Source organism: Trematomus bernacchii, unplaced genomic scaffold, assembly GCF_902827165.1.
Source record: "Trematomus bernacchii unplaced genomic scaffold, fTreBer1.1, whole genome shotgun sequence".
NCBI classification, from domain to species: Eukaryota; Metazoa; Chordata; class Actinopteri; order Perciformes; family Nototheniidae; genus Trematomus; species Trematomus bernacchii.
In genome coordinates, this window is record NW_022987564.1 from 13,798,660 (window position 1) to 13,824,837 (window position 26,178).

The window sequence follows — 26,178 nt, forward strand, 5'->3', positions numbered from 1 at the left end:
CCTCGAAAAAAAGAAAAAAAAAGAGTTATTACGTCACAGCGTATACTTCAGCGGAATATCAAAACAACGGCCCAGGGTGCAAAACGCATCAATGACAGCGACCCTCTACCACACAAAACAACACCTGTGAACCCAATTTGTGTTATTTGACATTGAACATGATATTGCATTGTGTTTGTTACTTTCGTTACAGTTGTATGTCTTAAGTGTAATTTGGCATGCTTTTATTTTGAAGGCGAGTTCACGCTGTTGACAGGAAGTTGTTGTTGCTATGGAAACAAGAAAAGTTTCACAGCGGGCGGAACTTGTCATCTAGTCCGCGATAATAAAACCCGCCCATTTAGAGGGAAGATATGATTGGTCAATTGTACTGTCATTTGACATTACTCTCTCGTTCAGTTACTATAGCGGGCCCTCTGTGAATCGCAGAGAGGGCCAGACCAGCATCTTTCATGTAACCCTTCACATTCAACAGAGACTGAACAGGCAGATTCGAAGGATTTATTTATTTGGAAATGTTATTTTATTAAATCAAGTTTTTTTTCGGTAAAACTAATGAAAGATATAACAAAAATAATATTAAAAAAATATATATTTTAAAAAAATATATTTTTTTTAATGTTTTTAAATATTATTTTTTGGAATATCTTAGGCCCTCACAGAGGGCCTAGAGGGCCCTGACGGCTCGCCACTGTGAATGAGTATTATCTTCACAACTAAAAGGAGTATATGAATAATCTTGTTATCAGAGCAATGATACACCTGTGAGTTGGCTAAGTGTCAGAATCAAAATAGATGTTGCTGAGTAAATTCAGATTGAACATAGTAATCTCTGTCTAAAAAAACCACATTATTTAGAGTGAAAACCACCCTTGAATGATGGAATAGTAGCCCAGAACCTTTAGGAATCTAAACCATAATATATCATACAGTAAGTACCCTGTGAGAGGTTTAGCACAGGTAGGTCCAGGTGGACTCACCAAGCCATTTGGGTACGTTTGGTTACCATCAGTGCCATTTGACCTTTCTCAGGTACCAGACTGTAAAATTAATTTAATTTAATTGTAAGATCACTATAGGTATTCATTCCATCCAAATACAACTGTTTTTGACTTTTTTATTTTTTATTCACCCAGACCTCTTTACCTTTTTTCGCCACAAAGCTCTATGAGGCGCGAGCTGCCAGTCAGACCTTATACATTACGCGGAGCCCTATCTCTGTAACCCATTGGTCAAACTTAGAGCCAATAGAATTGAGGGGCATAAATCCATGTAAACATTACCATTGGTGAGTTAAAATGTATGGAAGGAAATAAATAAATGAGGCAATAAATATATATACATTTAAATTTAAATACACATTTGTTTATTTCATGGTACTTTATTTCATAATGCCACATTTATTTATTTCCAGAGACTTTTATTTCATAATGCAAAGAAGTTGGTACAAGCACAGGTGCGGGAAGCCCGCTGTCATGGTTTTGGATTTATGTTGCAATTTTCCACCTTTTATTTTGAAATGTTTTCCTCCTTGTGTCTTGTCTGGTCCTACTTCCTGTGTTTGCCTTCCTGTCTTTAGTTTCCCTCCTGTGTCTGATTGTGTCATTGTGTTCACCTGTTGCCCTTGTGTTTCTGCCTCCCCTGCCCAGTTGTGTCTTGTCCTGTGATTACCCTTCTGTGTATTTAGTCTTGTCTTCCCCTTTGCTCCATGTTCGGTCGTCGTCTTTTCTTGTCCATGTTACCTGCCCGTCTTTCAAGTCCATGTTACCTGCTCGTCTTTTGTCCTTGTTACCTCCATGCTCGTAAGTTTTTCCTGTCTGTCGTGCAACCCAGTTTTCTTAATGTTTAGTTGTTGTTTTTCTAGTCATCTGCTTTTGTTTGAATCAAGCTCGCTTTTTGTTACCTGACCTTTTTGTCCTTTTACTGCCTTTGGGTCCTATTTTCTCCCATTCCTGACACCCGCCTCTGGATATTCCAGGCGATATGCTCGCTATCTATGTGTTGTCCGGTCTATCAACCCGAGAAATCGTAGATCTGTTTGGTTTGTCATCCCGCACGATTCAGAGGAGATCGGTCGAAGAAGGCCTAAGGTGAATTACTTGAGCGAATGTAAAATCGAATTATTGCTCTATCTAGCTAATGTCATACAAATAACGAGCCCATAAAAATAGAATTAGATTATTAGATTAGATAGTAAGATTTTCTACTTGTAACACCTATGCTGTAATTGTTTCTGTGTTTGTACTCGTAGACAATATTTGTATACTGCCTTCCTCTGTCCTTTACTCCTGCCTATGTCAGGCTGATCAGGGGCCTCATTTATAACGCCTTGCGTAGGATTGACGTGAGAAGGTTGCTTACGTAGTACAAAGCAAAAAAATAGGTGCAGAAATGTTCCGACATTTTCCGATTCACAAAACATTGCGTACCTGCGAGGGAAGTGCGTACCGGCACTTCCTACGCCTGTTTCCCTTTATAAATCACAATCGACTCGAAATGCGACACAGCTTTTGCAGGCTTCACGTAACGCCCATATTTGCCTATAAATAGTCAAAGAAACGCCCATTCATTCATTCATTTTGACTGACTGCATGAAGAAGATCGCAGGAAATTACGACCGAACAGCTAAAAAAGACATCTCACACCGTGTCAGATTTTGGTTATTTTGGGGAGGTCGAGATAAATCATATTGTTTGGTGGATGCAGTTTGAACCAGAGTAGCAGCATGGAGGTCGGATCGTCACCAAAATAAATAAATAAGTGGTCCGAAAAAAGTTAATGACAAAAAAAATACACATAACCTTCCTCAGGCAGTGTGTTTGTACCGGGGACAGGAGGCACCCCCTTGATGAGAAACTGTAAGAAATGATCGGGGAATCCCTCCGGAGTGGAGTCATGACGACTGGATCTGAATTATTTGTTTGTATTTGGTGGTTTGTGTTCCAGCTGTCGATCAGCAACTATATATCCATAATCCACCAGTTAAAGGAAATGCAACTAATGTGTTGTGTTATATTAGCTGTACAATTTACCACATATGGTGTTCTTAGTTTCCATACCTCCTGTGTTTTACGAGCGACTTATCAAGTCTTGGCAAACGGCATAAAACCCGATTAAACGTGATAGTATATAAAACCATGCTCGTATCTACAACCTATAGAAATGCAAAACGGCGTCAGTTTAGACGTTATTCTGTCCTCCTGCTTACCGCATCATTTATGAGAAAACATTTCATAACATTAACACAACATATTCGAGGTGGTTTTAAATAACATATCCGTATTTATTTATTTCTCCAAGTTTTGTGAGCACTGAGGAGTCTCAAACAGGCGTTTGTTTAATCGTTTTAAGATTGTCTTTAATCAATGTTTGAAAATGAATTCTTCATATGATAAATGAGAGGTAACATTTTATTTATTTCCACATATTTCTCTCCATTCTTCCTTCTGCCAACGGTGTCGCAGTTTCTCGTCTCTCCCGTTTGTGTGCTTAGTGCGTACGCATGGGTTAGAGTTTGCGTGGAGGACCGCACATTTTCCCGTCAAGTTAGTATTTTATAAATCGCAAACATTGCGTAGAAACTGGCGTACGCAATTTTTTGAGCGTATATCCCTTTATAAATGAGGCCCCAGATGAGGCGCCCTCCGCAAGATGAGGCCCCCTCCGTTAGATGAGGCCCCCTCCACGTGGTGAGGCCCCACGCAGTCTGCGTAATCTGCGTGTAGGGAGGGGCGGGTTTGTTACCCGCCTTCGTGGACACTAGCAAAACATCATCCGACTCGCCGCTCCCGCCCCTGAAGCAGCAGTCCTCGTCGCACCAACACCACCACCCCTCATTGGAGCACAAGTGCCAGGGGACCTCTGCAAAACAGAGCCAGGTATATCAAACAAGGCGGTCATTTTGCAGCTCGTTGTATAAAAAGTGGGTTATTTTTGCACTGTAGTTACACGTTTTTATAAAACACTGTTACGTTTTACACCTCCCACATATCAAAATCATATCTCATATCCCAATTTATCAACAAGCTAATGTTGCAGCTGAAATATTCTCCAGGTCACAAAGCCATCCTCACATCATGTGATACCAGTTTTCAGGCACAGTAAATATTCTCTTCCCAGAGTTTATGGGACCAAAAGGATGATGTACATGGCTTTAATAATACTTTTGCCTTTGAATGTTTGTCATTTCGAACCGTGAGTTGGTTCAAATAATCTTTGCCTTGATTTCTCATTTGTTTTATCAGTACAGTTTTTAAGGTTTTGTGCTTTTCTTTGCCATAAGTGTGCCACTTAGGAATGGATAAAATATTTGAGGATAGCACTTTTTACATCCTTGAAATGTTCCTGTTTGATTGGTTTTAAAACATAAAAAAATGCCAAAATCTATTCATTGGGGACCATAACATCAATGCTATTTTTCATTGCTGTTGCCGGCCCCTGGAGCTAACGTAAGCCTACTACCAGGGTTGCCAACTCTCACGCATCTGGCGTGTGACACACGCTTTCACTCTCAATCTCACGCTCTCACGCTGCCCAAACTATTCTCACGCCAAAAACAAGAATACCGAAGACTAGAAACGGTTTTGAAAACTTTTGTCACGTAGTGATCATCTTCTAAATAAAACATCTTTGATAATGTCTTCTGGCCAATCAGAATCACGATAACGGCGTGGTGTTGTTGCAGGAAGTCCCGACGGAGAATACTTTTGCGGTAGTACATCTCTATACATCGATACAACATTACGTGTTGATAGAAATCAACACGTAATGAAATAAGACCCCACGGTTTGATGATTGATAGGTGTGTGGGCTGTCTTTCATTTTGACACACAGAACAATGGGGGCTATCCACCCTTATCCACAATGTAAAGTAATTCACACAGCCTCTTCCCTCTTCTCTCTGTGAGGAGCAGCAGGTTCAGCTTTCAGAACAAAGTCACAAAAAACTAAAATTAATTAATTTGTTTAAATATGTTGTGTAGTAATAGATTTATTTATTTTTCTTCTCAAGAGAGTACCAGAATGTGTATTTTATGTTAGTATTTCAAAAAATCTCCTGGGGGAGAATCCCCCCAGACCCCCCTGCAGGGGTTGGGTCTTCAGCATGTCAACTCTTTCACCTGTGGGGAAATTGCAGGATTGGCTCCAGGTCGCCCTTTTTATTTACTGCAAGACAAATGTGCCTTTTTATTTCATACAGTTCAATTTGGATTGAGACAGGGAAATGATCTAAACCTCACGCGTGGCGTTTCACTGTCGGGGGGAGCGTGTATGTAATTACATTGCAAATACTGACTTGAGCCCCACCACTGTATGGGTTAGCCCTACCATAGATTACCCAACAAAAATACTCTGGAGCCGCAACTGCCGACCCGTATTGCGCATGCGCAGATCTAAAATCCAGTAGAAATGATAAAAAAGTAAAAGTCTGCTGCTTATTGTTCTACTAGGCCAAAATAGAGTCAAAGAGTATATGAGAGTGAGAGTGTGTTAATTAATATATTTGGCAGTTTGGAGTAAGTCTGTAGATTTGTTTGTGTGTGTGCATTTTTATTTATCGTACGATAAGTCAATTAATTGCTTATCGCGACAGGCACACAATAAAACAGTGGAAACAAACATGTTTGACTTTCATTAGTGAATGAAACTGTGTGCCCTTTATAGTCTGTGTCCATTATTGTGTATTTGTATATATTGTATATATATCCTATATGCTAAGGTCCCGCTGCTGACACGATAGCAGTCATTTCGTGCGCATATGTGTAATTAAACCGAATTAAACCCATGATATCAAAATCTCACTCCAGCCAGGTACCCAAAGTTGGCAACCCTGCTACTACTGGTGCACCCCCTCTAACCTTAGATGCACCCCAAGTCATTTTGTTCTGGAACCTGGCCTGCAAAGCACACTGTGTTTGTTAGTGAATCATACGGCACTTGTAAAACTTGTTTATCTTGTTTGTGGAGTTATGACATCAGCTCCAGAGTTATGCTCGGGGGGACTTGGCAGATATGGAATGCTGTTTTTGTCATGATCGAGATCAAGTTTAATTACACTGTATAGCACTTTTCAACACAAGGGAATTCAAAGTGCTTTATAAAAATGAAAGACATTAAGAGCATAAAACACATTAGAAACATTAACCTCTTAAGCACGGCGGTCCCCCCATTGGACCCCTCCCACTTTTTTTTTTTGAGACAATGTCTCAGGGCTTCTTAACATTTATGAAACTATTAATGTGTAGCACCAGATTAACGGTAAGAATCTCAGCTAACTGAAGATATGAACCATTTTTAGCTAAAAGAAACACAAGAGTAATACCAAGCCTTTGAATTAGCATTTTGCGAAAAAATGCTAACTAATGCTAACGGAGTTTTGCACAGCACTCACTCTCAAAATGCCCTTATTACTTATCGTAACTGCACAAACAAGATATCCGATTAAAGCTGAGACTCCACATATTCCATACATGTAGTGTCATCACTGTACGACCCGAATTTGCGGAGCTTTCAGCCAGAAAAGAGAAAGTAAACAACATCCGGTTTCAAAAATATTACAATAATTACATCTTACCTTTTTTGATTTGTGATCAAAAGTTGTGTTCAACAGAATAAAAACGCTGCTCAAGGTTAATCCAAGGTGTCTGTGTCACGTAGAATTTTTTACTGATAATCCATCATCATATTTATGGCAATAAACTGGGTATAAAGTTTTGCAGTCAAGGCTTGTACTTTCAGATATGCTTCGTTTGCAATGGTAATGTTTACGTGGATTTTGGAACTGCCCATCGGATTCTATTGGATCTAATGATTAAGAAAAAGGTGTAAATCACTCAAATCGACCAATGGGTTCCATAGATATGGTCCTGCGTAAAGTATCAATTGTGAATGCCAGCGGCACACCCATTACGCAGCAGACTCTACGCCGTGTTTACTACGTAAACAACAGGAATTGCAGCAGCAGCACCCAGAGCGCACAGAGCGGACAGCAGATAACGGAGCAGATTACAAGATTGGCGTTTAGGACTTTTTCTATACTTTGACTTTTGTCAAATAATGGCTTGCAGGAAAGAGATGCTTACTACTTTACAGGCAATGGCAATGGTGACTAATGTTGACAGCGATGCAGATATGTTACCCGTTGATTCTGAGTCAGACGACGAGGATCTCCTGCAGCCAGAACGGAACCCGGAGCGTTGTGACTGATGACGAAATTCCACCACGGGAAAGGTATGTAATCTCTCTGTTTTTATCTATTACTTATTTATTTGTTGTACGATTATTCATATAGTAAATAAAAGCGTCTGCTAAATGTAATGTAATGTAATGTACGCTCAAAATGGCATGTTTGGCAGGAAGAGGGATTATTTACAAAAATAGTGTTTCTTGTCTGTTACATTTACTAAAAGTATAGGCCAGTGTCAGTGGTGGCTGGTGGCCTTTTTTTTTGGTGGGGCTCTTGACATATAGAATCAAACGGGTCCGGGGGGATTTCCCCCCGGGACATTTTTTCGAGAAATGACCCCTTAAATGATGACTTCTGGTGATGTTAGAGAACTGGTCTTTGTTTTTTTCTTTCTTAAAACTGTTCATGTTTTATGAACCAACACCTCCACCAAGTGGCTTTACAGTGAACTGCATGTGGGATATAAAAACTGTAGATAATGTGTTTCTGGTCATTAATAGCATCTTTTCAGTAGCATTAATTATAAATATTTAAATGGTTCAATACAAGTCACTACAGCATTTCAAACTGAACTGTGAATAAATTAAATTAAAAAAAAAGAACCACAGCACAAAACGTCATACATTGTGTTTTTTCTTTGTTTCTCTGAGGATTATTTACAAACAGGCTTATTTACATATAGCAATAACTCAGAAATGAAAAAGCTAGATCGTCTAACACGAACAACCAGTTAGCATAATGATAATATATGTGTTATGTACAATGTAACTGGCAAGGCTAGAACAAGAAAGAACATAAAGTTTGCAAAAGGTTTAAATAACTTCAAGTATCTGTCTTCAGATTACATGGAGGTTTTAGTCCGATGGGAAGCAGATTTTAAGCGACACTCTTTGTTTGAAGAGCAAGCATGGGAAACAAAAGACAGCATTTACCTGTTTGCATCCAGCTAGCCAAGCCTTTTTGGTGTACCAGCTACAGATGGAGCATCTTATTTCAGACTCCAGCATACAGCTTCCTGCCTACTACCAGCCAGTTACCTGCCTAAGACCTGCCAAAGACCAGTATCTGGGAATGTTAAGCCCTCCCACTATTTTCCAAGAGGGCGTTGCCAGATTTTCAATTTCAGGATTTAACCAGGAGATGGCGCTATATATTAAATAACTATGGCCAAACTAAGACTTAGTTTTTCACAAGAGAAAATGCAGATATTATATAAAAAACTAAAGTTAAAATCTTGTTGCCCCAAGAGCAATAAAAACACTTGTTAAAAAAATCCTGAGTGAGGCTTTCATAAATTGCATTTAGCTGACGCTTTTATCCAAAGCGACTTACTATTTAATAAATGATTATTCAGAACAAATATGAGTGATGTGTGATTATTATTCATGCTATATACTGATATAGGGCTAAGTAAGCAATCAATCCTGCAAATTAACCCTTAGTTGTTCAATATAAGGCCAACGTTGCAATATTACAACATTTCCCTAAAAACTTACCAAAACGTAAACATTTTTAAAACTCTTTCATTTCTGCTCCAGAGGCCAGGGGTTAAATTGGGATTTGATATGTGGGGGGGCTCTGTTAGAAGGTGCGACGGGGGAGGGGCGAGAGAGTTAGACGCTCGTGAATTGTCAACGGGGGGGGGGTTGACATCAGAGCATCGTCCTATGGGCTTAGCCCCGGACAGGTACAACAGGTATTCACTCAGAGGGGGGTAGGTACTGCTGGAAAAAGCTGTGTGTGAAAGTTTAAATCTTCCTTATTGAGCTTTAAAACAAATGAATAACGACTATATATAATAATAAAATAAACACCGGCTGTTGTTATGCCTGCTGTAACGTTAAATTACTCCGTTCTCCGCTTAAGTAATTATGCCGTTACAAGCTTCATAGTTGTATTTATCATCTAAATTTGCCGAAACAAGTTTAATATTCTGAAAGCCAAGACTTTGTTTATTTGAAATCAGAAGAAAACAAACTGTAACGGACCCTGCCGTGTTATCTTGATATTTCCGGCACAGACCCTTTCATACCGGCAATGCGCGATAGAAACAACAGGAACTGCGACAGCATAAATATGCGAACACAAACCTACAGACTGCTGGAGAAGAGATATCACAGGGGGGGGTTGGGACACACACATTCCGATGGCCAATTAGTTTTAAACAAAGAGTATAGCCTACTCAACATAGGGGGGTGGGGGCTGGTGAACGGTATGGTCAATGTTTGTAAACACTGTGACATTTTGACTTTTGATCATTTCAGTTAAAAACTAACGTTCATATTTCTCTTTTTGAGAAGATAAATATGAATATGTTAGTGGCTGACCCAGCCCCATGGTCTGTCACAGTAGTGCGGGAAAGAGAAGTGCACTGTTTTGCCTGGCTGGACCTGTAATTTACAGGAAAGGAGTGCACGCTACTAAAGAGACACGCTACCTGGAAACCAAACAATGGTGTTGCTGTATTGAAGTCCGAGTGGAAACAGTCATATTTGGAGCGTTATGTTAGAATGAAAAAGTCAGGTTCGTGACTCACAAAAAAAAAGTGTTACTTCACTAACTGTAAGCTTGTCACTCAGAGTAACCTACAGTTAACTTAACTGTTGGAAAAGAAAGATCAGGGGGGGGAGAGAGCTGTGGGTGATGGGCCATTAGGTGTGTAAACACACCGCTGAGAGCTGCCGTTTCATTCTGACTGTTTAAAAAACGGTAACAACGGACTATTTTTCTTGGCGGATGCATGTCAATTTAAATCAATACATACAACTATTTTTTAAATCAATAAAAACATTTTCTAAATCCATAAAAGCATTTCAATTAATATTGGGAGTCATGTCGTTACTTTGTTGAGAATGTGGCCATGTAATAAGCGGGATAATTTGCAGCGACTTGTTCATTATGGGGAAAAATAACACCCAGGGATCAAGATCCCTCCGCTACGCGGATCTTGATCTGCCTGACAAGGCTCCATTAAAATATAAATATTTGTAGTGAATTACTGAGTTTAGGCACGTTAATAACATTTTAATGAAGTTGAATACAGTATATTCATATTTGTCAGTGATTTCATGTCAATTCGACGAACATAAACATCAATGATCGTGGTAAAGATGATGATTAAATTAGGATTAAAAATCGAGAGCCGGCTGCATTTCCTCTCGTTCGTTTTTTTCGACTAAACAACATTATTTTGTTAAATAACAACATGGTGATGTTTTGTAAATGATTACATGTCTTATTTAGCACAGACTATGATCCTATCCGTGACATATGGATCTTAACAAAGATCCGCTATACATTAGTACCAGACATACTGTACATTGTGGTGATTGACATTATTCACCCACGGATCTATGGGTTGGGGTATTGTTCCGCACGGACATTTTAGTGAACCAGACCAGCTGTTTCCGCCGGTCTTCGCTTCCCGGGCATGAAGTTGTTTACATGTGTGTTCAGATGCTAAATAAAAGTTTAGCTTGTACTTTTGATACCCCGCCTCCGACTCCCGTCTCTCGGCACCACAACATCCAGTTTACTGTATCGAAGTTGATTTCACATGAGCGATGTCGAACATTGAAAAGTCCTTATAAAATTACATAAAACATTTTCCATAAAAAAGTTGATTCAAGAACAAATCTCTGTTATTAGATCAGTACTTTTCTTATATGACTATTATTGCTAAATTTGAAAGGTCTTTACCAGCTTTGGAATTTTATATATATATATATATAGCACCTTCTGCCATCCCATCTCTACTGACAATCATTAACACTTAGATTTTATGATATCGTAAGCATCGTCAGTGATTGACTTGAACACTGAGAATGTATTTATTAACTTCAGACATTTGAAATATTTGAAATCAGATGAAAACAAACTGTAACGGACTCTGCCGTGTTATCTATGATTACTATGCCTTACTGTACATTCATAATTTCAGCCGGAGGGAGGTGGGCGGCGCTGCGGAGGAGCAGATTGCGAGTGAGGTGCCTGTTCTAAACAAACTATTACAGCTGTTATAAAGCATTAAATAAAAAGTCATGAAAGAGATAAGGAGGAGAAAAGGTTTAAGGAAGTAAGCAAGGAATACAGAATGTCGAAATCCTCTGTTTCACGCGATGTCGAACATTGAAGACAGAGGACGGCGGTCCCCCAATCTACACAGCGGGAGAAAGAATATCATAAAGCAGATCGGAGGAGACATCACGATCTTCCCACATTAGTGCAATTCACCTATACTTAACCCCAAATAAAAGAACCCAATAAAAACAGTTGTTAAATAATAGTGAAGTCACGTTGTAATAATAACATCTCTCGGTTTGAGTGTTCTTTTTCTGCTTTGCCTAAAGCCACTGTGTCAAGTGTCTAGTGACTATTTCTCTTTGCGGATGCATGTCAATTTAAATCAATACATACAACTATTTTTTAAATCAATAAAAACATTTTCTAAATCCATAAAAGCATTTCAATTAAGATTGGGAGTCATGTCGTTACTTTGTTGAGAATGTGGCCATGTAATAAACGGGATAATTTGCAGCGACTTGGTCATTGTGGGGAAAAATAACACCCATCCTGATCGTTTCAATGAAGTTGAATACAGAATATTCATATTTGTCAGTGATTTCATGTCAATTCGGCGAACATAAACATCAATGATCGTGGTGAAGATGATGATTAAATTAGGATTAAAAATCGGGAGAGCCGGCTGCATTTCCTCTCGTTCGTTTTTTTCGACTAAACAACATTATTTTGTTAAATAACAACATGGTGATGTTTTGTAAATGATTACATGTCTTATTTAGCACAGACTATGATCCTATCCGTGACATATGGATCTTAACAAAGATCCGCTAGACATTAGTACCAGACATACTGTACATCCAGTTTACTGTGTCGAAGTTGATTTCACATGACTCCAGTGTGGAACCCCACTGCACCCCCTGGTGGATCAATGATCCATTGCAGCTGGCTTCACAATAATTAAATGTATTTATCACAGGGGCGGTATCAAGTCAGACTGGGGGCCGGCTCTTCATCACGGGCCGATCACGGGCCGATCACAGACCAATCACGGACCAATCACGACCCTCGCGTTTCAAACTGTCCAAAATAAGACGCTCCATCTGTACTGCGAAGCCTCGTGTATAAGTTTTGTCTTTTTCACGAGATTGCTGCGATATATTCAAATCGGGTTGGTCCAGTCCAAGGTCTTTAAGCAACAATTTATCTGCCAAACTTCTCCTTTCGAAAGGATTGGAGATTAGCTCTTGAACAGAATTAGGCAGGGACCGAGGTCCGGAGACTCCACCTGCACACGAAGCCATCCTCATCAACTACTGCGTCACCCGGATACGAGTCACTGTCCAAACTACTCACAGACTGCACCGGGCGCACACTCAAAATGGCATGTTTGGCAGGAGTTAGAGGGATTATTTACAAAAATACCAAATAGTGTTTCTTGTCTGTTACATTTACTAAAAGTATAGGCCAGTGTTCATCTATAGTCACTAAATGTATTGCATTCACACACTCAAAATGGCATGTTTACTGCCAAGGAAACAGGAATTACAGGAAGTAATCTAATCTCTTTGTTTTTCCACATTTGTTTTCATAGTGATGGAGATGAGGATTAAATGGCTTCACCATTGCCTACTTTCACCCAGCCCACACCTGCCACACCTGCCTCACCCTCACATTGTCAGGGTTGAGTAAGCAGGCAGGACCCAAATGCAGATTTCCAAGAATAATCCTTTATTCCAAGGTACAAAGTAGAAACACAGAACACTACCCTGTGACACACAGTCAACTACAAACAATGAACCAACAATGACAGACAGAAAAACCAGAACTAAAATACACACAAGACCAATCACACAAACAAGACACAGGTGAGGAGGGAGGAGAAAACACAGGGGCACCAGGTGAACACAATCGGGCAATCAGGCAGGACAGGGGTGAACACTTTTCAAAACAAAACAGGAAACCAAAGACAGAAAAAGACAAGACAAAACCCAACACAGACAGATCGTAACACACATTCCTCAACTTCTAGAAAGAAATCTGCCATGATGCTGGCAAAAAGAAGGTGAAGACAGCTGTGTACTGCAGGAAGTGTGAGGTCCCTCTGTGCTTCACTTCCAAAAATAATTGTTACGAGGAGTGGCATGCCTAAATTGTAACATTGTAAAGTTTTAAATAAATCTGCTCCAATTGGAGTCAAAGTTTGTTTTTTAATTGTTTTTTTTACAACAGTTGTATTTGGATGGAATGAATACCTATAGTGATAATTCAAAGTAATAAAATGATTTTTACAGTGAAAAAGGTCAAATGGAACTGATGGTTCCCAAATTACCCAGAGGTGAGTCCGTCTGGACTTTATTTTTCTAAACCTCTCTAAAAAGGTTGAATTTCACTTGTTTTGCATCAATCTTGATACATGGTACTTATTATGTTATAGTTTGGATTCCTAAAGCTTTTAGTCTACTAACCCATCATTCAAGGGTGGTTTTCACTATAAGTAATGTTTTTTTTTAGGCGGAGATAGAATTTACATGTTTTTACTATGTTCCATATGAATTTATTTTAAAATGAAAACATCTATATTGATTCTGACACTTCTACATCCAACTCACAGATGTAACCTTGCTTTGAGAAAAAAGATTATTAATTTACCCCTTTTAGAAGTGAAGATATAGTCTTTGTTGTGTTAGTGGCATTTTCGAGCCTGAAACCTGAAAAACAGGCTCAGGGCTTAACAGGTTAAAAGATAAAACATGAATAACACATGTGAATAGTTAAATTAAAAGCAGCGGCAAAAAGAAAAGTCTTCAGCCTGGATTTAAAAGTAGTAAGAGTTTGTTTGTTTGTTTGTAGCCTTTATTTAACCAGGTAAAATCCCATTGAGATCAACGATCTCTTTTTCAAGGGAGACCTGCAGCACATTGGTTACACATAAAAACAACAGAAAACAAAAAGGACATCATAATTACAGGGGTACAACAGTTGCAGCGGATCTGCAGGTTTCTGGTAGTTACATTCCAGATATTTGGCAATATCCCTAACCAAATTCTCACATTCCTCTACCCCTAGTCTTCCTGTGAAAGTATAGTTATTTTGACACTTTTCTAACCTTTTCATATTCCTTTCATCCTTCTCTTTCATCCATTTTGCATCTCCAGACAACACATTTTCCCCTGTGTTACTCTTACCCGAACACATCTTTTACCTTTAAACCACTTTTCTTTTCAATTCCCAGAATTAGGATTATTAAACCTGTTTTAAGACTTCCCTCATGATCAACATCCCAGTGTATGAGAGTCAGATATTCATAATTACAGAGGAATTACATTCTGAAATAAACCATAATTTTCATACATAGGTTTGGCCAAGTTGTTGGTTAAATGGTAGCATCTCCTCAGGCAAGCTCTACCTCTCAGTGCTCAGTGTGAGTAGCAGATGTATCAACTCGACCCCAGAGTGCTGCGATGGAGGTGATTCCTCCATGGGTAGTGCCACTGATGAGGACCAGCTCGGCACCCTTGTGGCTGGGATACATGTTGAAGGAAGTGCCTGAGGGCTGGCCTGCTTCAAAATGGCGGCCCTTGCTAGTTACGAACACCACTGACTGCACGTAGTGACTGTACATCCCAGAAATCTGAATGATGGCTTCCCCGCCAGACAATTCCCTCTCCTGTAGCTGGCCGGATGTCGTACCCGAAACTGAAGACCAGGTGAAGCCGTAGCGGAACTGGAAGCTGATGAATGAAGTGTAACAATGCTCAGTTTAAAGTCCTGCATTCAAAGTAAGAAAGCATCGGCATCAAAACCTACTTAAAGTAGCACAGGTAAAAATACTCATTATGCAGCATGTTCCATTTCAGAATCATATACAAATATAATATAAAATAAACATTGATCGTATTTAAGTTATTGATGCATCAATGTGATGATTACTTCAATATGGCACTTGGCAAAAGTGTGACTTATTTGAATTACTTTACATTCTACTGAGTTGCCTAACCTTTAATAAAATTGTTTTATTTTTTGTAACAGTGAACTAAATCTGCAAAGGTTGCTAGTTATTGATGCAGTCAAATAAATGAAACATAAATGGGAAAATACTAAATTGTAAAATTACAAAAGTACATCAGGTACTAAATTAAACAGGAACAAATTCATAAGGGAACTTCAAATGTTTAGTGTATATTATTGTAATAAATACCTGCCACCAGTGGATCAAAACTATAACATCTGATGGTGTCTTTTACTCAGTGTTACATTATTTTTAATTAAAAAAATGCTCTTCAGTCCTTCCAAAATAATGATCTATAACATTCACCCTCGTATGTAGGACGACTCCCACACTCGTACAGCTGTGATTCTTCCCTCCCCAATTATACTGAACGGAGAGCCACTCCCTGACCCCGCAGGAGGGGAGTAGGAGTAGCTCTGAGTCTCAGCTGTGACAAGGAGACAGACAAACATATTATGAATATGAATTCACCTTGTAAACTTGATTCATAAAGGATAATGCATTCATGGAAACTTACGGTCAGCTATAGCAGAGGCTGCAATAACAGCAAAGATAGCAAGAAAAAGCATTCTGAAAAGAAAGAGAAGAGTTATTTACCCTGCATCTCGTTGTTAATAATTATTATTGACTATAGACGGAGTCTCACCTGTCTGATTGGTTGTTTCTTCTATTATCAAAAGATACCTGTAGCGGATAATACAGAAATATAAATACATCTGTTCAGTCATTTTTGTTTACTTACATAATACATTTGGTTAGTGATGAGTGGAATCCAAAAATGATACTTGCCATTCAAGTGAGCATTACAGCAAATTAAGCCTCAGCATGCGCAGCTACACTCCCCTAAAATCCACATTCGGATAAGATCATGGTGAAACTGCATTACGAAACACAGGTCCAAGAGTTTATTGGTCCTTGCCAAGTTATGGCGTATCAGACAGGGAGGGAGGAGGCTATTTCTGTTGGCGGTTCGTCAGGTAATTCCTTACAGTCAATTTATTCAGAATTTAGGTGGAAATATGATATGTGCCAAGTATGATCTTCTTTTGTTTTGGACCATGAATAAAAAAGGAAAATCAGCCTCGCCCAGGCTCTTTCAATGGACGTTGCATGCGCAATAAAAACAAAATGCTAACAGATTTAATCTGTCCCCTAACGTGAAGAAAGGCCTCCTCAAATCTCAGTTATCTTAGAAATGTTCTGAGTTACCTAACATTACATGAGTGACAACACCAGGCAAGGCAAGGCAAGTTAAATATATGGGCCATTCTACCGAATTGATGCAAAGTCAGGTTGGAACAGTTTTTAAATGTTGTATGTTTTTTTCCCAAAACTTTGTCCATATATATTTTGTACCATATCTAAATTACACATATCTAGTAAAAGAACCGTACCTTTTTATATCGTATTTTCAGACTGTATTGGAATGTTCTTCCTCTACCAAAAATGGTCACTACCGAAACATAGTACATACACTGTAGTAAAAAAGTATTATATTAACCTGTTAAGATTGTTTTACCTTCCCTTCTCTAAATAGTATTTTAACAAATGTCTTGAGGGTTTTCACAATTAAATCAATGCAATTTAATTTTTAATCAAATTTCAAAGTTCAATTTATACAATTCATAAAAATCATGATGCAAACTTTCTTTGTAAAATGCATAATACTGATCATATTGATTCCAGAGTTGATGATTGTTGAAATTGAACATACATTAAACCAATCAGTATCATATCATTTTAGTTGATAACTCAATATACTTAATTTTTTACAAAACATCCAGTGTTTCGGTAGTGACCACAGTATTTTTGTTCTCAAGGTTGTATCATATTCCCTCAACCTTATTGCTTAATCTTAACTCATAACATGCCTTATGTTGAAGTGTGAATGTTTGAAGCTACTGACCCAGAATCAGCACTTTAGTAACAGGCTGAAATAGAGGGGGATGAGGCTAGAATGGGTGATCTCAAAGTCAAAGTCAGCTTTATTGTCAACATTTCTACATGTGTTATACATACAGAAATCTCGAGATACCGTTTCCCGCAGTCCCGCAGTCCCACAGTGTGACATAAAACAAGATACAAAAAGGGCCTAGATAAAAGGTGTATACAACTAAGTAATAGTATTAATAAGTACTGGTTAATAATATATTTAAAAACACAGTCCACAGAACATGAATTGACATTAATGCAAGTATTTTTTGTGCAAAATAGAAACATTTTCAAAGTACAGTTTCAGTGCAGTAGCAGCGGAGATGGGTAGAAAAGTGACTGGTGCTGGATGAGGGAAGGTTGTGTGTGTGGAGGGGGGGGGGTTAAAGTCCAGGACCATTTGGGGCAGGGGGGAAAGGTGAGAGGCAGGGTGGAGAGGTCAGGGGAGAGATGTCAGCGAGGGGGAGAGAGGGAGGGAGGGAGGGGAGAGAGTTCAGCATTCTGACCGCCTGGTTGAGGAAGCTGTTCCTCAGCCTGGTGGAGATCGAGCGGAGGCTGCGGAACCTTCTCCCTGAAGGCAGGAGGCTGAAGAGGCTGTTGGAGGGGTGGGTGGAGTCACCCACAATGCTGAGTGCTTTGCGGGTGAGGCGGGTGTTATATATGTCCTGTAGTCATTCCACGTATATGCTCATACAAATATAGAAATTAAGAAGCTACGAGCAATGTCAGCTATGTTTAATTAGTATAAGTAGCAACATAATGTGAATTTGTGTTGTTGCTCAGATATGTGTTTGGGAATAATTTGAAAGTGTTTAAGTAGGAATAGTCAAGTTCTCTCAACCCATACATTCATCAGAACAAAGATTTAACAATAAAATATGTTTCCAGCTAAATAAAGAACAGCACTTCAGCAAGCAAAAGTGCAAATGTGCAGATTTGTAATGTTAAAATGTTGCACCGCAGAACTGCGAGGTGCGCGGCAAGCTGAAAGCGCGCACTATCGCGCACAGAACTGGAGATTTGGAGGAGTACAGGAAATCTAGGTATGATCTCCGGAGAGCAATTAACAATGCAAAGAGACAGTACAAAGAGAAGGTGGAATCTGACTTCAAAGGCTGTAACACCAGGAATATGTGGGCGGGACTAAGAACAATGACAGACTACAAAGGAACAGCGGGGGGTGCTGCGGGAGTGTCTGCGTGCGCATCTCTCCCAGATGAGCTGAACAGTTTTTTTGCACGCTTTGAGAGCAGCCAGGCTGTGGAGGTACAGAGGGACCAGGAGCTACACTGCCCTTTTGTTTTAAACAGCTCCTGGACCTGATGGCATCCCTGGCCGTGTTCTCAGGGTGTGTGCAGTTCAGCTGGCAGAGGTGTTCACAGACATCTTCAACAGGTCCCTGTTGCAGTCTGTAGTCCCCACATGCTTCAAACACTCCACTATCGTTCCTGTCCCGAAAAAGACAATAATCACCTGCCCCAACGACTACCGCCCAGTAGCACTCACCTCCATCATAATGAAGTGCTTTGAGCAGTTAGTCAAATCATTCATCACCTCCTCCCTCCCTGACTCTCTGGACCCCCTGCAGTTTGCCTACAGAGCAAACAGGTCCACAGACGACGCCATAGCCCACACCATCCACACTGCCCTCTCACACCTGGACCCGAAGAACAGGAACACATATGTGAGAATGCTGTTCATTGACTACAGTTCAGCATTCAATACCATTGTGCCCTCCAAGCTGGCCATCAAGCTCAGAGAGCTCGGGCTCAACAGCGCCCTCTGTGACTGGATCCTGAACTTCTTGACGGGCAGACCCCAGGCAGTGCGGGTGGGAAACATCACATCCTCCACCCTGATTCTCAACACCGGTGCCCCTCAAGGCTGCGTGCTCAGCCCTCTCCTCTACTCCCTGTTCACTCACGACTGCGTGGCCACACACAGCTCCAACACCATCGTGAAGTTTGCTGATGACACGACCGTCATCGGCCAGATCACAGACGATGACGAGACGGCGTACAGAGAGGAGGTCGAAAACCTGACATCTTGGTGCCAGGATAACAACCTCCATCTCAACATCAGCAAAACAAAGGAGCTGATTGTGGATTACAGGAAGCAGCAGAGAGAGGGACACGCCCCCATCGCCATCAATGGGACTACGGTGGAGAGAGTCAGCAGCTTCAGGTTCCTTGGGGTCCACATCACTGAGGACCTGACATGGACTCTTCACACCACCACCATCACCAAGAAAGCTCGACAGCGGCTCTTCTTCCTCCGCAGGCTGAGGAGGTTCAAAATGGATTCCAGGATACTCTGCAACTTCTACAGGTGCACCATAGAGAGTATCCTGACTGGCAGCATCACGGCCTGGTACAGCAGCTGCACCGACCTCAATCGTAAGGCTTTACAGAGGGTGGTGAAAACTGCACAGCACATCACCAGGACGGGGCTGCCATCCATGGAGGACCTTTACTCCCAGCGGCTCAGGAAGAAAACACTACGGATTATCAAAGACCCCCATCACCCCAGCCACAAACTGTTCTTTCTGTTGCCGTCTGGCAGACGTTACCGCAGCATCCTGGCAAAGACAAGAAGATTCAGAGACAGTTGCTTCCCGCGGGCAGTGAGACTGTTAAACAATTGAACTGCTGAAACAACTTCAAAACATTAATCTGCTACTCAGTAATATGTATCTAATATATATCATTCCAATAACTTGTATATAGACTCGTACTGCACTATTCCACATGCTCACTTTATTTGATAACTATTTTTCTTTTTGTATTGCTCTTGCTATCTGTATTGTTATTATGTTGCATTGTTGGAGAAGCCTGTGACATAAGATTTTCAACAACATAATTACTCTGTAACTGTGTCAGTTTGACAATAAAGAACCTTGAACCTTGAATGTTTGAAGCTACTGACCCAGAATCAGCACTTTAGTAACAGGCTGAAATAGAGGGGGGTGAGGCTAGAATGGGTGATCTCAAAGTCAAAGTCAAAGTCAGCTTTATTGTCAAAATGTCTACATGTGTTATACATACAGAAATCTCGAGATACCGTTTCCCGCAGTCCCACAGTGACATAAAACAAGATACAAAAAGGGCCTATAGATAAACGGGGTATACAACTAAGTAATAGTATTAATAAGTACTGGTTAATAATATATTTAAAAACACAGTCCACAGAACATGAATTGACATTAATGCAAGTATTTTTTGTGCAAAATAGAAAAATGTTCAAAGTACAGTTTCAGTGCAGTAGCAGCGGAGATGGGTAGAAAAGTGACTGGTGCTGGATGAGGGAAGGTTGTGTGTGTGTGTGGAGGGGGGGGGGGGGGGGTTAATGTCCAGGACCATTTGGGGCAGGGGGGAAAGGTGTGTTTGTTAGTGAATCATACGGCACTTGTAAAACTTGTTTACCTTGTTTGTGGAGTTATGACATCAGCTCCAGAGTTATGCTCGGGGGGACTTGGCACATATGGAATGCTGTTTTTGTCATGATCGAGGCGAGGCGAGGCAAGTTTAATTATATAGCACTTTTCAACACAAGGCAATTCAAAGTGCTTTACAAAAATGAAAGACATTAAGAGCATAAAACACATTAGAAACATTAAAAGATAAAACATGAATAACACATGTGAATAGTTCAATTAAAAGCAGCGGCAAAAAGAAAAGTCTTCAGCCTGGATTTAAAAGTAGTGAAAGTTTGTTTGTTTGTTTGTAGCCTTTATTTAACCAGGTAAAATCCCATTGAGATCAACGATCTCTTTTTCAAGGGAGACCTGCAGCACATTGGTTACACATAAAAACAACAGAAAACAAAAAGAACATCATAATTACAGGGGTACAACAGTTGCAGCGGATCTGCAGCTTTCTGGTAGTTACATTCCAGATATTTGGCAATATCCCTAACCAAATTCTCACATTCCTCTACCCCTAGTCTTCCCGTGAAAGTATAGTTATTTTGACACTTTTCTAACCTTTTCATATTCCTTTCATCCTTCTCTTTCATCCATTTTGCATCTCCAGACAACACATTTTCCCCTGTGTTACTGTTACCCGAACACATCTTTTACTCTTAAACCACTTTTCTTTTCAATTCCCAGAATTAGGATTATTAAACCTGTTTTAAGACTTCCCTCATGATCAACATCCCAGTGTATGAGAGTCAGATATTCATAATTACAGAGGAATTACATTCTGAAATAAACCATAATTTTCATACATAGGTTTGGCCAAGTTGTTGGTTAAATGGTAGCATCTCCTCAGGCAAGCTCTACCTCTCAGTGCTCAGTGTGAGTAGCAGATGTATCAACTCGACCCCAGAGTGCTGCGATGGAGGTGATTCCTCCATGGGTAGTGCCACTGATGAGGACCAGCTCGGCACCCTTGTGGCTGGGATACATGTTGAAGGAAGTGCCTGAGGGCTGGCCTGCTTCAAAATGGCGGCCCTTGCTAGTTACGAACACCACTGACTGCACGTAGTGACTGTACATCCCAGAAATCTGAATGATGGCTTCCCCGCCAGACAATTCCCTCTCCTGTAGCTGGCCGGATGTCGTACCCGAAACTGAAGACCAAGTGAAGCCGTAGCGGAACTGGAAGCTGATGAATGAAGTGTAACAATGCTCAGTTAAAAGTCCTGCATTCAAAGTACGAAAGCATCGGCATCAAAACCTACTTAAAGTAGCACAGGTAAAAATACTCATTATGCAGCATGTTCCATTTCAGAATCATATACAAATATAATATAAAATAAACATTGATCGTATTTAAGTTATTGATGCATCAATGTGATGATTACTTAAATATGGCATTTGGCAAAAGTGTGACTTATTTGAATTACTTTACATTCTACTGAGTTGCCTAATCTTTAATAAAATTGTTTTAAAATATTTTTTGTAACATTGAACTAAATCTGCAAAGGTTGCTAGTTATTGATGCAGTAATATGCAACATAAATAGGAAAATACTCCATTTTTAAATTACAAAAGTACAAGTACCTTAAGTTATCAGGTTTGATCAGGTACTAAATTAAACAGGAACAAATTCATAAGGGAACTTCAAATGTTTAGTGGTCATATTATTGCAATAAATACCTGCCACCAGTGGATCAAAACTATAACATCTGATGGTGTCTTTTACTCAGTGTTACATTATTTTTAAAATGCTCTTCAGTCCTTCCAAAATAATGATCTATAACATTTACCCTCGTATGTAGGACGACTCCCACACTCGTACAGCTGTGATTCTTCCCTCCCCAATTATACTGAACGGAGAGCCACTCCCTGACCCCGCAGGAGGGGAGTAGGAGTAGCTCTGAGTCTCAGCTGCGACAAGGAGACAGACAAACATATTATGAACTTGAATTATCCTTATAAATTTGATTCATAAAGGATAATGCATTCATGGAAACTTACGGTCAGCTATAGCAGAGGCTGCAATAACAGCAAAGATAGCAAGAAAAAGCATTCTGAAAAGAAAGAGAAGAGTTATTTACCCTGCATCTTGTCAATAATTATTATTGACTATAGACGGAGTCTCACCTGTCTGATTTGTTGTTTCTTCTATTATCAAAAGATACCTGTAGCGGATAATACAGAAATATAAATACATATGTTCAGTCATTCTTGTTTACTTACATAATACATTTGGTTAGTGATGAGTGGAATTCAAAAAATAATACTTGCCGTTCAAGTGTGCATTACAGCAAATGAAGCCTCAGCATGTGTGCAGCTACACTCTCCTAATATCTACATTTGGAGTGGATACGATCATGTATAGTGCAACTGCATTCAGAAGCAAAGCCTGAACAGTTTATTGGTCCTTGCCGAGTTATGACGTATCAGACAGGGAGGGAGGTGGGTGGGTATTTCTGTTGGCGGTTCGTCAGGTAATTCCTTACATTCAACCAGTGGCGGCCCCGGATGTTTTTTCTTTAGCCCCGGACAAATTCTCCCTCAATATAATACATTAACCGTACTTCTTTACCTATAGGACGGCAGATTTGTAATTTCCCGTGTTCAGTGAATGCAACATAGGCAAGCCAAGACACCACCAGACCAATCAGAGAGTTGCATGGAAATAAACGTGTTTTATTGGCTGACAGGTACGTACCTCTCCTCTGTGACAATGTTTAAACTTTAAACTGTCAGCCCCGGACGCGGAAATTCTGAAGATGGACATTAGACATTTTTTCAATAAAAAAGACGGCAATACTCAAGTGGTGGCTCACACAACAACCCCAGAGCCACCACCTGAGCCAGGTGAACAAGGTATGTACATGTCAGTAAACTTACAAGTTATGCGAACATGTAAGCAAAGCATAAATTACAGCTACGTTGACTACTTTGAATCGCACGGGTAATCTAAACCGTTAGCAAGTAGCTATAGCGAGCCAGATATATTAAATAAACACTTTGTCATACAATATAAATGTTGTGTTTTTTAGCGTTACCTGGTGATTTCAAAGAAAGCTCTCTGGGAAATGTTGACTTACTGTTCGACAGGAAGCTAGAAGCTACCTTACAGTACACAGTTGATCCTGAGTCCTGTCAGTTAAAGTGTTTCATAGTTAGCTTAGCTAAGCATCAAACTAGCACTGAAATATATGGATGTTATGTGACAGTATTTCTGAGAAAAGTCAGCTTAAATGGTGGCATAGTTGCCACTGCTTTACTGTCGACAGCACGTTTGAACGTATTTGCAGCAGTACATGTGGCCGTTTGGCCACTGACGTTGCCATAACACCTGAATTTAAATGTGCAACCTCTTTTTGTGACAGATTTTTGCATGAAATTATAATTCTGATTGATATTTCTTATTGATAGCTAGTTTCTATGTGAACATTATGAGATGGACAGCCAGCTAACAAGCTTTTTATATACAAAGATTTCAGATCAAAGCTAATCCAGTAGGGCTCCTGAAAGGGGACAAGGGACACTATGCTCCCAAATATTAAGCCTCGACCCCCATCTTAAAATTGATATGATCAAAAAATCTGCATTGTCGGAGGCCTTTTTTCCTCATTATCATGTCAAATTGTACAGCTTTCCTTAGTTTTGAATGCAGAAAGATGACTATTCGAGTATTACGTGAAAATGACTATATTTAAGTGTTAAGTAAATATATTAAGTGAATTACTCAAACTGCATTTGTATAGGAATGATTCTCTCCTATTGGCAGATAACTACTAACAGTGATATCTACAAGAGGTTTCCAATGTCAATTTAACTATTTTCAATTGGTTAGTATTATATTTTGTGACAGTGTGGTGACACTCATTTTAATGAAGACAAATTTGTGTATCTTGAAATTCATTTATTTGACAGAGCTGGAAACTGATTTAAAATACTTGTTTGTGTTTACCTACACAGTCATCACAGATGAGCCAAAAATAGTAGAGGATGAAGAAAGGAGAACAGGAGAAAGGGACACACAAGAAGGAGATACAACAGATAAGAACAACAATGAACAGGAACATCAGAACAGACAAGAGTCAATGGGTAACTGGGGAACTGATTTAGGGACTGCAGATACAGGGCCAAGGCAAGTGAGACATCACTGTTTTCCATCCAGCATGTTTGGCCAGCAAAAGAGATCATTTCAACCAAGTTGGTTTGATACTTTTAAATGGGTTGAATATTCTACCACTGCCAATGCAGCATTCTGCTTTAGTTGTAGACTATATGGCAAACCAAAGCAATCAAGGGATCAAAGGGACACCCTCACCACCTCAGGATACACAAACTGGAAGCGTGCATTGGATTCTTTTCGAGAACATGAAAAGTCAAACATACACAAGGCTCTTCTTTCCAGTTCTCGACAGAATGCTGGAGGAGCTTCAAAACAGGTTTTCTGGAGTTGGGGAAAAAATATTAATTGGCATACAGGCATGTCACCCTCCATGGGGAGGTCGTCGACCGATTTGCGAAGGTCAAACCAAGGCGATTTAGCCTAACACTTCCACCTACAAAACAATAAAGAGTGTGAAGACAACGAGTGATGATGGGGAGAAAAAACGAAGCAAATGAAAGGTAATGTGATGAAGGAAGCAGCAAGTGAGGAAGGAAGCAGCAAGTGAGGAAGGAAGCAAGTGATGAAGGAAGCAGCAAGTGATGAAGGAAGCAGCAAGTGATGAAGGAAGCAGCAAGTGATGAAGGAAGCAGCAAGTGATGAAGGAAGCAGCAAGTGATGAGGGAAGCAAGTGATGAGGGATTATTATTTCCTCCTTCCATCCCTTTTTTCAGTTTAATCTAATTACTAACAACTTCTAATAATTTGACATAGTTTATGATGTAATTGGAAAATCAAGTGTTTTTAAATAATAAACCTGTTTCTGATTCTGATTCTTTGATTTTTTTTGACATATGGGTGTTGAGAGATGTATAGATCTCTTAATGTTGCTCTCAAAGTGCACCAGATTGATGCTTTTAACTTCAATATTTAAAAAAAATCTTCCTGGGGGAGTTCCCCCCAAAAATAGTACTTTACCTCTGCTTATGTAACTCCGGTGTAGTGTCCCCTCGGCAACAGATCACTCACAGTTGGTGATTACTTTCCTGCATTTCAATGGACAGCATATAAATGCCATCTCTTTAAAAAAATAAGTGTCCAGTCAACAACAAAACATCAGTGATCGTATAGTGGTAGTATATTTTTCATAAGCAATGTGAAACATTAAACTTAAAAAAACTGGTGTACAAAACTCACATACCTGCGTTGATCTCCTGGAGTGTCTCTACTCTTTCTTCTCCACCATTAGAGATTGCAAACATTTCAGAAACAGCTAGAGGTAGGGGACAAATAACTTGTTCGCTGGGCATGTCAAAAACCTACCTGCTTTGATCAAGACTTTAGGGAGCCTTTCAGCCCCTCTGGCAAAGGGGCTGGAAAGCAAGTTTTGCAAATGCAGTACCATCTACATGCTTGTCCTGTTCCAGACACTGCTCTCAACCACTCAGGGCCTGCACAAATACCTGCAGAAAGAAACAATTGACTTGGTGCAGGCAGTAAATTACAAAACA

The 26,178-nt window shown here is 39.9% G+C and overlaps 2 protein-coding genes and 1 long non-coding RNA gene across 3 annotated transcripts; all 3 read right to left on the minus strand.

Annotated features, from left to right (window-relative positions):
- Nucleotides 1–14,117: 14,117 nt before the first annotated feature.
- LOC117477652 (zymogen granule membrane protein 16-like) lies at nucleotides 14,118–16,054 on the minus strand. Its single transcript, XM_034124373.1, has 5 exons — nucleotides 16,008–16,054; nucleotides 15,865–15,902; nucleotides 15,736–15,788; nucleotides 15,525–15,645; nucleotides 14,118–14,940 (listed from the first exon to the last, which is right to left on the minus strand). The coding sequence occupies exons 1-5, from the start codon at nucleotides 16,008–16,010 to the stop codon at nucleotides 14,619–14,621; spliced, it is 537 nt and encodes a 178-aa protein (XP_033980264.1). The 5' UTR covers nucleotides 16,011–16,054; the 3' UTR covers nucleotides 14,118–14,618.
- Nucleotides 16,055–20,922: 4,868 nt separating this feature from the next.
- Nucleotides 20,923–22,898, minus strand: LOC117477654 (zymogen granule membrane protein 16-like). Its single transcript, XM_034124376.1, has 5 exons — nucleotides 22,843–22,898; nucleotides 22,699–22,736; nucleotides 22,573–22,625; nucleotides 22,362–22,482; nucleotides 20,923–21,757 (listed from the first exon to the last, which is right to left on the minus strand). The coding sequence occupies exons 3-5, from the start codon at nucleotides 22,622–22,624 to the stop codon at nucleotides 21,436–21,438; spliced, it is 495 nt and encodes a 164-aa protein (XP_033980267.1). The 5' UTR covers nucleotide 22,625; nucleotides 22,699–22,736; nucleotides 22,843–22,898; the 3' UTR covers nucleotides 20,923–21,435.
- A 1,126-nt stretch (nucleotides 22,899–24,024) lies between these two features.
- Nucleotides 24,025–25,988, minus strand: LOC117477655. Its single transcript, XR_004555369.1, has 3 exons — nucleotides 25,869–25,988; nucleotides 25,646–25,713; nucleotides 24,025–25,121 (listed from the first exon to the last, which is right to left on the minus strand). It is a non-coding gene; the product is annotated as an uncharacterized LOC117477655 (long non-coding RNA).
- Nucleotides 25,989–26,178: the final 190 nt, after the last annotated feature.